Below are 16,607 nucleotides of genomic sequence, written 5' to 3' on the forward strand. Positions count from 1 at the left end.
AAGAAGCAAGGGACAGAAGAGACGGAGGGAGAGGAGGGAATATCTGGGAACAGTATGGCATATGGAAAGTATTGGAAAAGATGAGAGAAGAAAGATTTTTAAAAAAAGGAAAACTGTACATTTAGCCCCACTAAATTCTACATATTATGATGTTAATTTAAAACTATGTGGCCCCACAGTCAGCGTATATATGATCTGAAAGATAGATCTCTCTGTGGCAATACAATATGGTCCCTAGAAGATAGCATCTAATTCTTTCTGAAGTAGTTTTAAAAAAAGTCTACAGAGTGGAGATGCCATTTCATCAGGCTCTTGAAGGCACAAAAGATCTTGCCAAATAGGCAAGGGTAGGGCAGAGGACAGAGCCTATGTGAGAGCACAGAGAAAACAAAGATGGTTGATTTGCTGATTTACCAGAAGTTTGCTGTGACTGGTATGTGTTTAAAGAACTAGGTTGCGCCCAGATTGTGGATTTTGGACTTGATCCTATTATGCAATGTTATGTTTTCCAAAGCTCTGTGTGCTCCTGGCAAGATCCCCAGAACCCACTCCCCCACCACCTACCCAAACCTTGTAGCTTCAACAATCTGCCTAAGCAACTAACAGTACTAATCACTCCATGCTTTGCACCCTTGTTCACGCCAGTAACTAGAGGAAGCAAATCCCAGGTCATACCTCATTTCTGAATATCATCCCACACAGCTAAACATATTTCCTAATCTAACCACATCTCCTATAACTTCTGAAATTTCCACTCAGTTCTCTATAACTGACAGTCATTCATTAGCCAAATCTCCTGTGTACTCAACCTCTTCTTGTTTCTCATCATCTTGATCTCTAAAATTTGAAATTCCTAGGACTGGTTTTGAATTTCTTCTCATGTTCACTCATTGAGTTGAGGCTCTTCTGATCTCATGGATTTAAAACCATCTATAAATTGAGCACCTCCAAATTTAGATCACCGACTGGGTCCTCTCTCCTGAGAGAGTTCATGTATTTAAGAGCCAACTCAATATCTCTATTTGGACACTTGGGCAACTCAAATGTTCACAGGTTCAATCCCCCCCACCCCCAAAACCAGCACCACCAACCTCAACCACCGCCAGCAGTAGTCCTCTCAGTAAATTACAACTTCTCCTCTTAGCCAGGTTAACCTTGGAGTTATTCTTGACCCCTTTATCTGACACTCTACATTCAGTCCAATAGCAAATTCAGTTAGTTCTGTCTTCAAGATATAACCCAAATCCATCCAGTCTCTTTCTAACACTGCTGTTGTCCAAGCCACAATTTTCTTGCCTATGTTTTTGGAAAGACAGTAATAATGATCTTTCTTCCCTCCCTCCCAGTCTCATTCATCAGGAGTGATCATGTCACCATTTTGCTCAAAAATCCTCCAGTCATTTTCTACCTCACTCAGAGTAAAAACCAAAGACTTAAAAATGGTTGACAAGGCCTTTTAGGACTACCCTTCCCAAGCCCTGCAACCAAAACATTTCTAAGTCTATTCCCTATCTGTCTTTCTCTTTACTGTCCAACCCAGCCACAATGACCTCCTTGCCCTCTCCTTTAACAAATATACTCCTTCTCACTAGGGAGTGTATCTGCTAAACCTTTTCCTAAGACATCCCTATTTTTTTGTATCTGCTAAACCTTTTCCTAAGACATCCCTATTTTTTTTTTAACTCCCTTCCTTTCTTTAGGCTTTTGCTCAAATAGCACTTTATTGGAGAGATCTTCCATGCTTCTCTTATTTTCTTTTTCCTACCAACATCCTATAGACTCTGTTTATTGTCTTGTTTACTAGATTATAAATTATAGGAGGGCAGGGAATTTTTTATCTTACTACTTTATCTTAGGGCATAGCACAATAGAGGTGCCCTATGTGTGTATGTGGAAATAACAAACAAAGGGATTAATGAATGCAATAAGAAATCATTTAACATTTTAGGCAAATAATTTATTTGATCATATGTGTTTTTTTAAATGATACATCTAAAAGAGAAATGTGTAGGGAAGAGATTGAAGGGAGCACCGCCTCTGTGGAAGCTGGTGAAGTAATTCAGGAAAAAACTTAAAAAGGTGTCGAGTAGGATGATGTTAGTAAGAATAAAAAGGGCAGATAAGAGAAATATTGGGAAACCACATTAACAACAAAGTATGGTGAGAAACGAAGTATGAGTCAAGTAAAATGTCAAGCATTGGCTGCTGGGACGGGAAAAAAACAGTAAGAGGAAATCTAGAAGGACATATTTAAACTTTCACAACATTATAAAATGTTATAATCATGAAAACAAAATAAATCCTTACATATGCATTTAATTAAGGACTATTAGGTGACCCTTACATTGAAGATTTATGGACAGAAACTGGTAATGACAATCTGAGAAAATTTTCAGGTGTACAAATAATTCTACCAATATCAAGCTCACAGTTTTAACTTATATCACGTAATGACCCTTTTCCTCATCTTTTTTTTTTTGTTTGTTTTTTTGTTTAATCTTTATTTTGAGAGAGAGAGAACGCAAGTGAGGGAGAGTCAGAGAGTGAGAGACAGAGACACAGAATCCAAAGTAGGCTTCAGGCTCTGAACTATCAGGACAGAGCCTAATGTGAGGCTTCAACTCACGAGTCGTGAGATCATGACCTGAGCTGAAGTTGGATGCTTAACTGACTGAGCCACCCAGTTGCCCACTTTTCCTCATCTTTTTAAATCCATTTTTCTTTCTCCTTCATCATGTGTATTACAACCCTTATAGAATAATCAAAGTCCTTTTCTTCATGAATAAGACCTTTTCTTTATTTTTTTAATCTGCTATGATTATGACTTTGCATTTTGAAGTGATGTATACATAGCTAGTCATGATCTTAGTATTCCTATATGTTTGCAAAAATTTAGGATTAATGAATGCAAGACAATGTAGACAATTTTTTTTTTAGGGAAGTAAAATTTGTATTTTTTATTTTTAACCCCAACTAACTAATGGCAAAACAAACTTTAGGAGTTTTTGACACATCTTTTCATCAGAAATGAACTAACTGATGACCATGAAAGTGATTGCCAAGAAATAAAGATCGAAAGAATTGATATTAGTTGTACTAGGAAATATGACCATTCATATATTGAGTTCAGTTCATTGATGGTGAAGTTTTAAGCATAGCATGTTATTCTGTGTTTATTTTTGTCTCAACAATCTAAAGTACTACTCTATAAAACATCTTCAAGGCACTAATGTTTAGATAACTTTCCATTGATTTGTGCTTTTCACATTTTCATTACAAGGGGAAAATGAGGCATATTTTGCTGCCATGTCTAATGACCTGTAATAAAAATATATCCATCAGTTTTCCATTTTTAAAAAACCACTAAGATTGATAGCTTGGTTTATCATAATTGAATGTTGGTATTCTTGGCATATGCATATCTTCTGAGTCAAACATCTTTGATTTTTAGGAAAGATTAGCAGAAGAAATTGAAAAGCTGAGATCTGAACTTGACCAATTGAAAATGAGAACTGGCTCTTTAATTGAACCCACAATATCAAGGTAACATTAAATTAAAATCTTATTTATAGTTTGCCAAAAATCAATATGATTTTTTTATGGTCCCGTATTACCTCAAATAAAATAAAACAGGCCTCTTACTGCCCAGCAGGCATTACCCTATGTTCACTCCTTACTCCTTACTGATTTACTATTTCTATATTCAAAAATAATTCTCTAACTTAGTAATCTGTTCTGCAAATATGCAATAAAAATTTTAAATATTACATTTTGTATTCTGCATTTAATTACACAGCTATAAATAACGTAAAAAGAGTCTTAAATGACGGAATAGAACTGTATGTGAGGAGATTACTTCTCATTCCAGGAAGAGGCAACACCTCTTTTCTCTACATGCAGAAATGCTTTCAATGTATAATGTTACTGAAGAAGTATCATTGATTATGGTCACTTAGCATCCACCTATCTTGTTAAATTAATTGCAAATACAAAGTGAAGGAGAAATTATACATGTTTTGAAAACAAGTAAATTTAGCCATACTCATCTGCTTTGACTCAGTACCTCATCTTGAAAAAAAGAAGCAATGACATAATTATTTATTCTTTAGATAAATACATTGATCTTGATAATTCACATGTAATTTTCTTTTGTGCTTAGGGCCTTTTATTTAAAGTTAATGAGAAACCCTACAAGGATTTACTCATTTGATCATTTATTTATTAGACAACACAATCGTATCAATTATTTGAAACATTTGACCACCACAGACTTTGAGAAGTTCGTTTTTCTTGGTCTTACAGTTATTCTAAGAATGTTCATTCCATGGGCGCTGGAATTTATGTTTGTTTTGGTTACTGTAATCTCAGTACCTAAAACAAAGAAACAAACCAAACCTGGTATATAGTATACTTTCAATAGATATCATTGAACAAATGAATATGTGTAATAAAGCATTTTTTAGATATTCAGATCAAAAATCCAAGTTAAAAAATCCTAAAGGTGCTTATATTCTCTTGAATGTATTAGTAAAAATAAAGTTCAGTATTTTGAGTATTTTTACCTTCAGTTTAATATAAGAAACACAGTTCTGCAGGCAAAAAAAAAAACATCCAAAGAACTTTTAAACATGTAGGTCTTTAATTTACAAAATTGTGTTTATTTTTCTAAATGCTTTATTATGATTTATGTATCTGAACTGAAATTATTAATTCAGTGATATATGTTCACAAGGTAGGGTGATGATGATGGTATTGATGAAGGAGAAAAAGAGCTGATAAAATAGCAACAGAATAAATACATAGAATGACCATCATCCAGTCAACAAATTTAGTATTTTTTTAACAGAACCAAATGGTCATTTTGTTGGCTTTTTGACCTTTGGTCTCAGAAATTTGATCTCAGAGTTGTATAAAAAGAGAGAGAGAGAGAGAGAGACTCTTAAATATAGAGAACAAACTAGTGGTTACAAGAGAGGGAAGCTCGGTAGGGAGAAGGGTAAAATAGGTGAAGGGGATTAAGAATACACTTATCATGATGACTACTGAGTAATTTATAGAACTGTGGAATCACTGTATTTTACACCTGAAACTAATAAAACACTGTACATTACTGAAATTAAATATATATATATATATACACATACATACCTATATGTATATAATATCCTTAAAAAATAGAGAGTTGTAGAAGTGTTATCTAAAAGTTCTAAAAGTTCATCACTACACTGAGTCATCATGAACAGCCTAATAATGTGACATTTATCCACAATGAAGGATCATTCTGAAAGCTTGGGAACTTCATACAGAACAGTTCTTCTTTGATATACCAGATTGTAGTAGAAACAAAACTAGACCAAGAATAAGAAGATTGACATTTCTAGGTCTAATACATACAATTATTAGCTGTTTCATTTTGGAAAACCCACTTACCTTAAGAAGTTCAAATTTTATATGTATTTTACATGAATTATATATAAAATAATATTTTTATGATTCTCTCACAAGCTTACTTTGTAGATAAAATGAGACTAGTGAGCAAAGGGGGTTTTGTAAACAGTAAATCAAAAAGTACAAAGTATATAGGAATTACTGATTAGACAAACTGATGGAATTTATAATATGTTATAGGATAACAATATGTGTTGAATGGCAATTACTTATTGAACAAACATGCTTCTGAATGCACAATTTAAACAGCAATAAGAAAACAGAAGATGCATAGGAACTTCACTGATCTTACAGATGAATGAATAATACCTGTTTCAAATGGGAAACACAGGGATACTCTGAGGACTATTACAATAAAGGGAATACAAGGGGCTACGATAGTATAAGACAATGGGAATTTTAAGCTGACTTTAAAAATGTCAACCACATAAATGTGGGAAGAGACTATTTCTAGCAGAAAGAACATCATGTTCGAAGGCTCAGGATCAAAGGAAAGTGTGAGTTACTCAAGAAATGGAAAGAAAGTCAGTACAGCTGGATGGAGAGAGAGAAGGCAGATAGTAACTAGAAGTGAAGCTAGAAAGCAGGGTTTCAGATTGTAGAGGGCCTTGTAAGGCCATCGAAGGGTTTTAAGCAGGGCATCAATAGTAGCAGATCTGTATTTTGGTTCACATTTTTATAAATGACCTGGAGTTGAGAGATAAGACAACAAGAAAACAATACTCCTAGGAAGATGAGTTATAATTTTAGAATCGCCCCTCCAATGACCAAAGAGACGTTACCCAAACAGTGACAGACAAGATACCTAGAATGTTCTAAGGTAGACAGTTTAGACTGTATTCTGATTAATTTCATTCATTTATGAGCTTACCAGACATTTATCAAGTGTTTATTATATGCTAGGAATGCCTCCTTTAGCATACAATGGTAACTAAAATCTGACCTTTGTCTTCATGAAACATATACCCTGTTATAAATAGGTCCTGAGAGAGGTTCTATTTATGAATGTGACCTGGTTCGTTAGTTTTTATATGTGGCTATTCCATAATAAAACCAGTTTCCTTGATTGAGTTTCAAGTTCACTGCTATAAAAACTATAGCTGCCCTCCACTTGGAGGATGATTCCTTAGTTCATTTGCTTTAAATTTCTGCTTGACAAAACAGGGATTTGCATTAGTTAGGTCAGTGTCTTCTATTGTTGCAAAAATCTAGACCTCACGTAACCTTTTCTGATCTTACCAATAGTTTGGAAATGCTAGGGTTTTTTTTTCTTTTTTTTTTTTTCACAAAAGGAACTAACAGAGCATAGTAGATCAGTAGGAGCCCCAAGTTCAAGAGAAAATACAGTGTTAAACATATTTCCTACTGATGATGGATCATTTTATAGTACAGCATGCTGTCACTATTATCATCATTATTATAGCAATAAACTGAACTTGCTATAAATCTATATATAAATAACATGTGTAGCAAAATATTTATTACACTTTGATTACAGTGTTTATTGAAAACCAGTGTGATGATATTTTTCAACCGGAATTTTGCAACTATTTCATCTCTAACCATATTTCAGAATCAAATGTACTTATCAAAATATTTTTCTTTATATTTTTGAAACAATGTCTTATCAAAAGCTGAAAAATTGTCCTGGTGGTAGGTCCCACTATATTTAAAAAATAAGATTATTAACCTTGGGTCCATTTAATTTTAAGTATTTTGTTAATTTCCTAAATTGAAAAATAGAACACCTTGAGAGAGAATTCTGGGACCCCAAAAGTTTACACATTTTACTGTTAGATTAGTGGGAAATATTTAAAACAGACACAGCAATAAATAACATATATTGGTATGTACACTAAATAATTCAACTACAATTCTATTTAGTTTTGTTTATCCTATTTGCCAGAATTTAAGCCAGTGGATCTTGGTTGTCAATCTTAACTTGTTTTATTTTACTACCACGTTTGAAAATGATAATTAACAGACAGATGTTTTATATTCTGTTTAAACAGACAAGGTCACTTGACCTTCAAGAATGGACCTGAAACCAGTTTCTGACCTAAGCCTCAGAAGAGACCCCAAAGAGTCATGACAATTCACCAGTTTTCTTCTGTGATTTTTTTTCTTTTTTCTTGAGCATTTATGTTTTATTCCTTTTTTTTATGCTTTATTCTTTATTGAAAATTGAGCAGTTCATAGTGATTTGCTGGAAAGTTTAACTTTTGAGATTAAGCATATGTCATATTTTTCCCTTTTCCAGAACTCATCTAGACACCTCAGCTGAGTTGCGGTATTCTGTTGGATCCCTAGTGGACAGCCAGACTGATTACAGAACAACTAAAGTAATAAGAAGACCCAGGAGAGGCCGCATGGGTGTACGACGAGATGAGCCAAAGGTTAATTTTTTTTACTTCAAGTCTTTGATGATTCTCAGTAAATATACTGTTCCATTTTGGATAGAATTTTAATACTGAGAGAATTTAAAATGCTAGCATTTTTAGTTTCAAGCATGACATATTTTTTTAAACTATAACTAATGTAAAACTACCCCTATGTGCCGGAAGTTGAACTATACACTTCCCATGTGTGTACCCACATAACCTTATGAATTTGGTACTATTTTTATGTCAACTGCAGATATAAAAAGATTGAAGCTCAGAAATTTTAAGTGCTCAACATTAATTACACAGCCAGCAAAGTGAGAGGATCCAAACTTGAACCTCTATTTGTTTCAAATTCCATGCTTTTATCCAGTATGCTGTATTGCCACACAAATGGACTTTTGGTTTGCTTGGGCACTTATGCATTGGCATTCATATTGTCAATTAAAATTAATTAAATATTTTAAGTAGAATTACTGTTTTAATAAAACTTCGAGAAAAATGTACACACACTATTGCAAGTGTTTATGGAGAACTTCTGATAAATTGCAGGGCTGTCTTTCATTCAGTCAGTTAACTTGCAAGCTATGTATATTGTAAGTTTTTCATTGCATTTTATACTGAAGTGATATAGTTCCTTTGTGCCCTAAGTATAGCTTTTTCTCCCCAACCACTTTTATGTGTCAAATACTACATAACCTACTTGTCCTTATTTGTACACAGGTTCTTGGATGCCCTATGGTTTTTAATTGGTACCCATGTCATGCATAATTTAATCCCTCATAGTAGGCATTCAATATCTGTTAAATGAATGAATAAAGAAGTGAACAGAGGAAGACTAAATCAAATCCATCTTGGTTCTTTTCATATGCCAAATAAACTAGTGCCACTTGTATGAAACCAATTTGTGACACAAATACTAATTCAGGTCATCAATCTTAAATAAATACTCAGGGCAAAATCATGTGGTCCCCCTCCCCCCCCGCCAAAAAAATCATTTTACATCATCACAAAAATGAAAAACATTTTTTTAAATGCAAAAAATTCTTTCTTACTTTCCTTCCTCTCCTACCTTCAGATCACACCTTGAAAAATGCTGGTCTGTTGCTTACTCAAGATTTTCACTGGGGCACCTGGCTGGCTCAGTCAAGAAAGCATGCGACTCTTGATCTTGGGATCATGAGTTGGAGCCCCACATTGGGTGTTTCAGATTATTTACAAAATTATTTTTTTCATTCACATGAGGGATTTATTGTATCAAATAAAAAAAAACATAGCCATGTAAATTAGTGTGCCTTGGGCTTAAAAAAAAAATCAATGAAGCATTTGAGTGATCAGAACAGTAGAGATGAAATTAATATTTTTTTAATAATATGTTGTTAGAACCTATGTAAATGAATGTTGGGGAGAGAATTATTATATAATTTGTGTGGCAATATTTGTAGTCAGCCTGTAACAAGAAAGTGTAAGTAAGACTAATTAGTATAAGAGATGGAAATGCATCAGTACAAGTGAATAGAGGTTGTTATATTTAGAAAGAAGGAAAATGTTTCAAACATAGATGCTTTAAAGTAATTGATACCTCACATTGAACCAGAAATCATGTGTAAGTTTATCATAATTATTCCTATTAAAATCTTGATATTTATGCTGACAATTAGTACCTGCCATTACTTAAGATGTCAAAGAAATATTTTATTAAAACAATACATTAAAATTTTAATAATCAGTTCCGCTTTTCCTAAGTAAGCTACAAAAGAGTGTGTGCAAGTTGATTTTTTCAGACTAGTGCTTTGATAATGAGCAATAAGATATGTACAATAATTACTCATTTACCATTCAGGTGAAATCTCTTGGGGATCATGAGTGGAATAGAACTCAGCAAATTGGAGTGCTAAGCAGCCACCCTTTTGAAAGTGACACTGAAATGTCTGATATTGATGATGATGACCGAGAAACTATTTTTAGCTCAATGGATCTTCTCTCGCCAAGTGGTCATTCTGATGCCCAGACTCTAGCCATGATGCTTCAAGAACAGTTGGATGCCATCAACAAAGAAATCAGGTGAGTTCAATTATCACTGATGGTTTTAAGGGATTAGAAGACCTTGATCCTAAAAATATCATGATTAGATCAGAAGCACTGGCATCACTTGGGAGCTGCAGACTCTGAGACCTCACACTACACTGAATCAGAATGTGCATTTTCACAAGATTCTTAGGATATCTATACATGTCCTGTGTAAAATTAGGACGATCTTTATAAGGAACATATATGAAACATAGGTAAACTAATGATTTTAGGGCAATATAAAAGCATAAGGTAAAGATAAAATATTCTCTGATGAATTTTAAGTCGCCTTTTAAATTAAAATCTATTTAAATGATATTTTGTGGTAATAAGGTACATTTTGAAGGTACATTTAACACTACAGTAAAGGTACTGAATAGCATGCAATTAATGTGCAGCCAGCTCCTTAAAAGTATATAGACATCAGAGTGAAACTAACTATGACTGAATTATTGTATACTAGATATGAAAAAAAAAAAAACGCACTGTCACCACACTGATAATTAGATGGCTTCCAAAAAGTAGATTAATTATGGAATTAAGTTGTATAAGTTAAGAATTCAAACATTGAGAAATATTGTCACTAAGATAATCTCTCTTTTTTTGGATAATTTCAACTTTAACAATATATACTTTCTTGAATCCCAATGATGATCGTAGTCTCTCTCTCTCTTTTTTTTTTTTTTTAGTAAAGAAAAATGTAAGGATTAACACACCCTTTGAATATGTTTTTAAATATTTTTAAGGTTTAAAAAATGCTTACAGTTTATAGTTCTTAGTAGGAAAACATTATCTGAACATTATCTGAATGAATACCCTAATGGAAAACCACTATAAAATGTTTCAGTTGCATGTGGGGCAGAGTGGTAGGGATTATCTTCACAGCACTCCAGCTTTCTCCACGAGGAGGTCACAGGTACACTGGTTTGTGTTACCACATCCAATAGGTGATCTAAGTTGCTTTTCTTTCAGCAAGGGCTTTATTTGTCAGAAGGGCGTTATGCTTGACCTCCAAATTTGGCTGACAATTTACTGATGAGATTCATTACTTTTGTGCTGCTCTGATATTTTGACCTATTTGCTGAGTTCTGGGCCATATCCTGGAAGGCCACCATAACTTTTGGATCCTGCATGGCTGCGAGAACCTCTGGGTCACTAAGAATTTCATTGAGCCCAGGCATTCCTGCCATTCCAAGCATTCCCCCTGCCATTCCAGGCATGCCTCCAAGAAAATTACCACACATTCCCCCAGGAAAGCCACCTGGAAAACAGCCATACTGAGCTCCTGATTGTCCTCTGGCTTCTTCCTCCCTCTGAGCTCTCTCCTGTTCTTCCCAAACCTTCTTAGCCCTTTCCATTCTTTCTTTGATGTTTCTCTCTTCACATTTTTGCTCATACTTTCTCCAATGTTCAGCAGTTTTCTGGGCCCTCAGTTGAACTTCTTTCAACATTGCACTAGCATCTTCATCATAATCCAATTTACAAGCAAGAGCAAGATCATGTGCTGCTTCTTCCCAATGGCCCAGAAGTCTGTGTCCTTTTCCTTTACACTTGTAAGGCTGAGCTGAGTCGGGATTTATTTCAATAGGTCTGTCACAGTCTCAAATGGCAGTATTTGGCTTCTATAATTTGATGAAGACCCTGGCTCTCGTGGCATACAGAATGGCCAAGCGAGGATTCAGCTTAATGGCATGTGTGAACAAGTCAGTGGTTTTCCGTAGTTCACCATCATTTAGGGCATCAGTGGCAGCCACTTTTTTTATCATTTGCCTGATCCATCATTTCCTGGGTTATCTCCACATTTTCATCTCCCATTTCTTGAGGGGCATCAGTATCTGGTTCAATCATACCTTCATTGTTAATTTCTAGATCACTCTCCTCACTTGATGGTCTGTCTTTGTATTTTCTTTCCTCCACCTTCTTACTATCTGTTTTTTCTTCCTTGATATTTATTGTCTTCTGATTTAGTTTTATGAGTAGAAGGTGGTATTTTTACCCCCCATGCTCTCTGCCCACTCCCACAGGAAGCACATTTTTCTCAGTGTGCAGCACACTCAGATAGTGCTTACTCATTTTTCTGAAGGCCTGAAGATCACTCACTTTGTGGGGGTCGATGGTCCAGGCAGTGGCAAGGCTAAGATTTCAGCCTGATTCCAGGCAAGGGTACTAGATCAGCATGACTGTGTGGAAGGGTCATAGTTTCTTTTTTTTTTTATCATTGACTTAACTAACCTCAGTGAAGAACCCAGCTGTGTCAAGTGGATTTATATTCTTTTGAACATTGAGAAACTATTCTTAACTTGTTTTTTTTTTTTCAACAAATGAACAGTATTTTACTATTTTGAACACTGTTTTTGTTTTTCTGGCTCTAGCTAAATCTGTTGGCCTCCTAATATGATTCAAATCTATCCAGTTCTCTACTATCATCACCCTATTGGGCATTATAATAAGTTTTCATCTAGATGACAATAATAGTTTCTTCCTGGTTTCTTCATAATATACGGGTTCCCCATCTGACTTTTTAAAACGCAGTTTGCTTATGTAAGGTCACCCTTTTTCAACCCCTTCAGTTGCTTTTAAGATAAAGAACAAAATACTTCATATGGTCTACAATGCCCCATCTGCCTCAACTTTCTCACCTACCTTATTCTGTATCCCATTAAACATGACTTCCAGTTCTTTGAATGTTCCATGTTCTCTCCTTTGTCGTTGCTGTTCCTTTCTTCTGGAAGATCATCCTCATTCCACACCCTTGTGCCCTAACATTTCACCCTCTTTACCCTTACTCACCATGAACATCTCCACCATTCCTTCTTCTGACCTTCAGTTTGTTTTACTGTCCTTCAGTTCCTTACCTTTATTAGATTGTAAATTATATAAAAACAAGAAATGGATCTTGCTTTGCTCACTGTTTTATGTCCATATCTTGGCACTTTTCTTGATAAATAGAAAGTGCTTCATAATGATAGATTAGCATAAATAGAAAAAATAATATAGGGGTGCTTGGGTGGCTCAGTTAGCTAAGTGTCTGACTCTTGATCTTGGATCAGGGCATGATCTCATGGTTCATGAGTTTGAACCCTGTATCAGGCTCTGCTTGGATTCTCTCTCTCTCCTTCTCTCTCTCTGCCCCTCCCCTGCTCATGTGCTCTCTCTCTCTCTCTCTCTCTTGCTCATGTGCTTGTCTCCTTCTCTCTCTCTCTCTCTCTCTCTCAAAATATATAAATAAACTTAAAAAAAGAAAAAGAAGGAATATAGAATGTAAATTCAAACTAAATAACACTTTTTGATGCTTTGCAGTTAATGGTTGAACTCACTGCATAGATTTGAAATCAAGTATATATCTCTGTGAAATTTGTTGTCTCTGAAAATAAATACACACACCTTCAATAACAACCTGTTTCCCTCCAGGAACTCAGCTTTGTTACATTAAGATAGTAAAGCCCAGTTATAAGCTTGACCTAGGCTAATTAAGTTTGATAAATAGTATGTTCAAACTACTGTCCTTTTATATATTTCTTTGCTGACCCTAGTAATGTATTTAATATAGTTGCTAATTTGTAAGAAATTAAGAAGTACATATAATTTAAGTGTATAGCAACATTCAAAGACACAGGAATCTTGGAAATCACGGAAAGATTGTGGAGTAGAAGGACCTTGCCTCATCCCATAAACAACTAGATAACACTCATGTCAGTGCAAATAACCCAGAGGATGATTAGAAGACTGGAAGAAAAAACTCCGTAACTAAAGGTAGAAAAGATATCTGTAAAAATTAGCCAAGGGATTCACAAAATAAAAGGATGTAAAATATGACACTATAGACTAAAATGTGGTGTGGAGAGGATTAAAGCATGGGTTCAAATGTAAACGACCATCAACTTAATATTGACTGCTAATGGTAATCACAAGTCCAAAACCAGTAATGGATGGATATGCAAAGAATAAAGAGGAAGGAATCCAAGTATATCACTAAAGAAAGCCAACAAAACATGAAAGAAAGAGAAGGATGAGAGAAATACTACAAATACAACTACAAAACAAGTAACAAAATGGCAATAAATACATATCTATCAATAATTACTTCAGATATAAATAGACTAAACACTCCAATAAAAAGACATGGAGTGACAGATTGGATAAAAATCAAGACCCATCTATATGCTGTCTACACAATATACATTTCAGACCTAAAGACACCTGCAGATTGAAAGTGAGGGGATGGAAGAATATTTATCATGCAAATGAATGTCAAAAGAAACCATTGTAGCAATGCTTATATCAGGAAAATAGACTTCAAAACAAAGACTGTAACAAGAGACAAAGAAAGACACTATATGAGAAATAAAGGGGACAATCCAACAAGAAGACATAACAATTGTAAATATGCATCCAATGTGGGAGCATTCAAATCCATAAAAGGTTTAATAACAAATGTAAGGGAACTAATCAGTAGCAATACAATAATGGTAGAGGACTTTAACTTACATCAAAAGACAGATCATCCAAACAGAAAATCAATAAGGAAACAGTGGCTTGAATAACACATGAGACCAGATGGATTTAAAAATATATTCAGAATATTTCATCCAAAACAGCAGAATACACATTCTTTTCAGGTGCACATAGAACATTCTCCAGAATAGATCCCATATTAGGCCACAAAACAAGTCTTAGCAAATTTGAAAAACCAGTCATACCATGCATCTTTTCTGACCATAACACTATGAAACTAGAAATCAACCACAAGAAACATCTAGAAAGAGCACAAATATGTGTAGGCTAAATAACATACTACTAAACAAAGAAAGAGTCAATGGAGAAATCAAAGAAGAAATAAAAAATTACATGGAAACAAATCAAAATGAAAATTCAGTAGTCCAAAATCTTTGGAATACAGCAAAAGCAGTTCTAAGAAAGAAGTTTATAACAATACAGGCTTAATTTAAGAAGCAAGAAAAATCTCAAATAAGCAATCTAACTTTATACTTCAAGAAGCTAGAGAAAGAGGAGCAAACAAAACCCAAAACTAGCAGAAGGAAGGAAATAATAAAGATTAGAGCAGAAATACATGATATAGAAACTAAAAACAAAAACAAAAACAAACAAAAACAATAAAACAGATCGGTAAAACCAGGAACTTGTTCTTTGGAAAGATCAACAAAATTGGTAAAGCTCTAGCCAGATTCATAAAAACAAAAGAAGACCCAAATAAACAAAATCACAAAAGAAAGAGAAGAAACAACAACCAACAACACAGAAATACAAACAATTGTAAGGGAATTGTCTTGAAAAATCATATGCCCATATATTGGACAATCTAGAAGAAATTGATAGATTCCTGGAAACATGTAACTTACTAAAAATGAAGCAGAAAGAAATAGAAAATTTGAGCAGACCAGTTACCAGCAATGAAATTAAATCAGTAATCAAAACACTCCCAGCAAAAGTCCAGGACCAGGTGGCTTCACAGACAAATTCTACCAAGCATTTCAAGAAGAGGTAACACCTGTTTTTCTCAAACTATTCCAAAAAATACAAAAGGAAGGAAAACTTCCAAATCCAGTGTCCCCTTGATACCAAAACCAGATAAAGACAACACACACACACACACACACACACACACACACGCACGCGCGTATATACACACACACACAAAAGAGAGAGAGAACTAGAGGGCAATATCTTTCATAAACAAAGATGGAAAAATCCTCAACAAAATACTAGCAAACTCAATCCAACAATACATTAAAAGAAATCATTCACCACGATCAAGTGGGATTTATTCCCAGGATGCATCCCAGTATGCAAGGGTGGATCAATATTCACAAATCAATCAATGTGATATATCACATTAATAAGAGAAAGGATAAAAACCATATGGTCATTTCAATAGATCCAGAAAAAGCATTTGACAAAGTACAACATTCATTTAAGATAAAAACCCTTAGGGGCGCCTGGGTGGCTCAGTCGGTTAAGTGGCCGACTTCAGCTCAGGTCATGATCTCGTGGTCCGTGAGTTCGAGCCCCACGTCGGGCTCTGTGCTGACAGCTCAGAGCCTGGAGCCTGTTTCAGATTCTGTGTCTCCCTCTCTCTGACCCTCCCTGTTCATGCTCTGTTTCTCCCTATCTCAAAAATAAATAAAACATTAAAAAAAATTAAAAAAAACAAACCCTTAACAAAGTATTTCTAAAGGGAACATACCTCAACATAATAAAGACTGTATATGAAAAACCCACAACAATCATCATACTCAATGGGGGAAAAACTGAGAACTTTCCCCCTAAGGTCAGGAACAAGACATGGATGTCCACTGTCACCACTTTTATTCCACATAGTACTGGAAGTCCTAGCCACAGCAGTTAGACAACAAAAAGAAGGAAAAGACATCCAAATTGGTAAGGAAGAACTAAAACCTTCACTAATTGCAGATGACATAATACTATATATATAAAACCCTAAAGACTCCACCAAAAAACTACTGGAATTGATAAATGAATTCACTAAAGTGGTGGTGGGATTCAAAATCAATGTCCAGAAATCTCTTGCATTTCTTTACACTAATAATGAAGCGGCAGAAAGAGAAACTAAGAAAACAATCCCATGTTCAATTGCACTAAAAATAATAAAATACCTGGGAATAAACTTAACCAGTGAGGTGAAAGATGCTACTCTGAAAACTATAAAACAATGGTGAAGAAATTGAA

The 16,607-nt window shown here is 34.6% G+C and overlaps 1 protein-coding gene and 1 pseudogene across 20 annotated transcripts in view; one reads left to right on the forward strand and one right to left on the reverse strand.

The window, feature by feature from the left end:
- PPFIA2 (PPFI scaffold protein A2) overlaps positions 1-16,607 on the forward strand; it is a 478,162-nt gene that overhangs the window by 374,487 nt on the left and 87,068 nt on the right. For all 20 annotated transcript variants that reach the window (XM_040491314.1, XM_040491316.1, XM_040491319.1 and 17 more), the window contains 3 exons: positions 3,452-3,543; positions 7,709-7,844; positions 9,673-9,893. In XM_040491314.1, coding sequence (XP_040347248.1) covers positions 3,452-3,543; positions 7,709-7,844; positions 9,673-9,893 — 449 coding nt within the window. The remainder of the gene's footprint in view (positions 1-3,451; positions 3,544-7,708; positions 7,845-9,672; positions 9,894-16,607) is intronic.
- LOC121040980 (hsc70-interacting protein-like) lies at positions 10,861-12,592 on the reverse strand (annotated as a pseudogene).

Source organism: Herpailurus yagouaroundi, unplaced genomic scaffold (genome assembly GCF_014898765.1).
Source record: "Herpailurus yagouaroundi ecotype Mexico unplaced genomic scaffold, PumYag 182, whole genome shotgun sequence".
Lineage (NCBI taxonomy): Eukaryota > Metazoa > Chordata > Mammalia > Carnivora > Felidae > Herpailurus > Herpailurus yagouaroundi.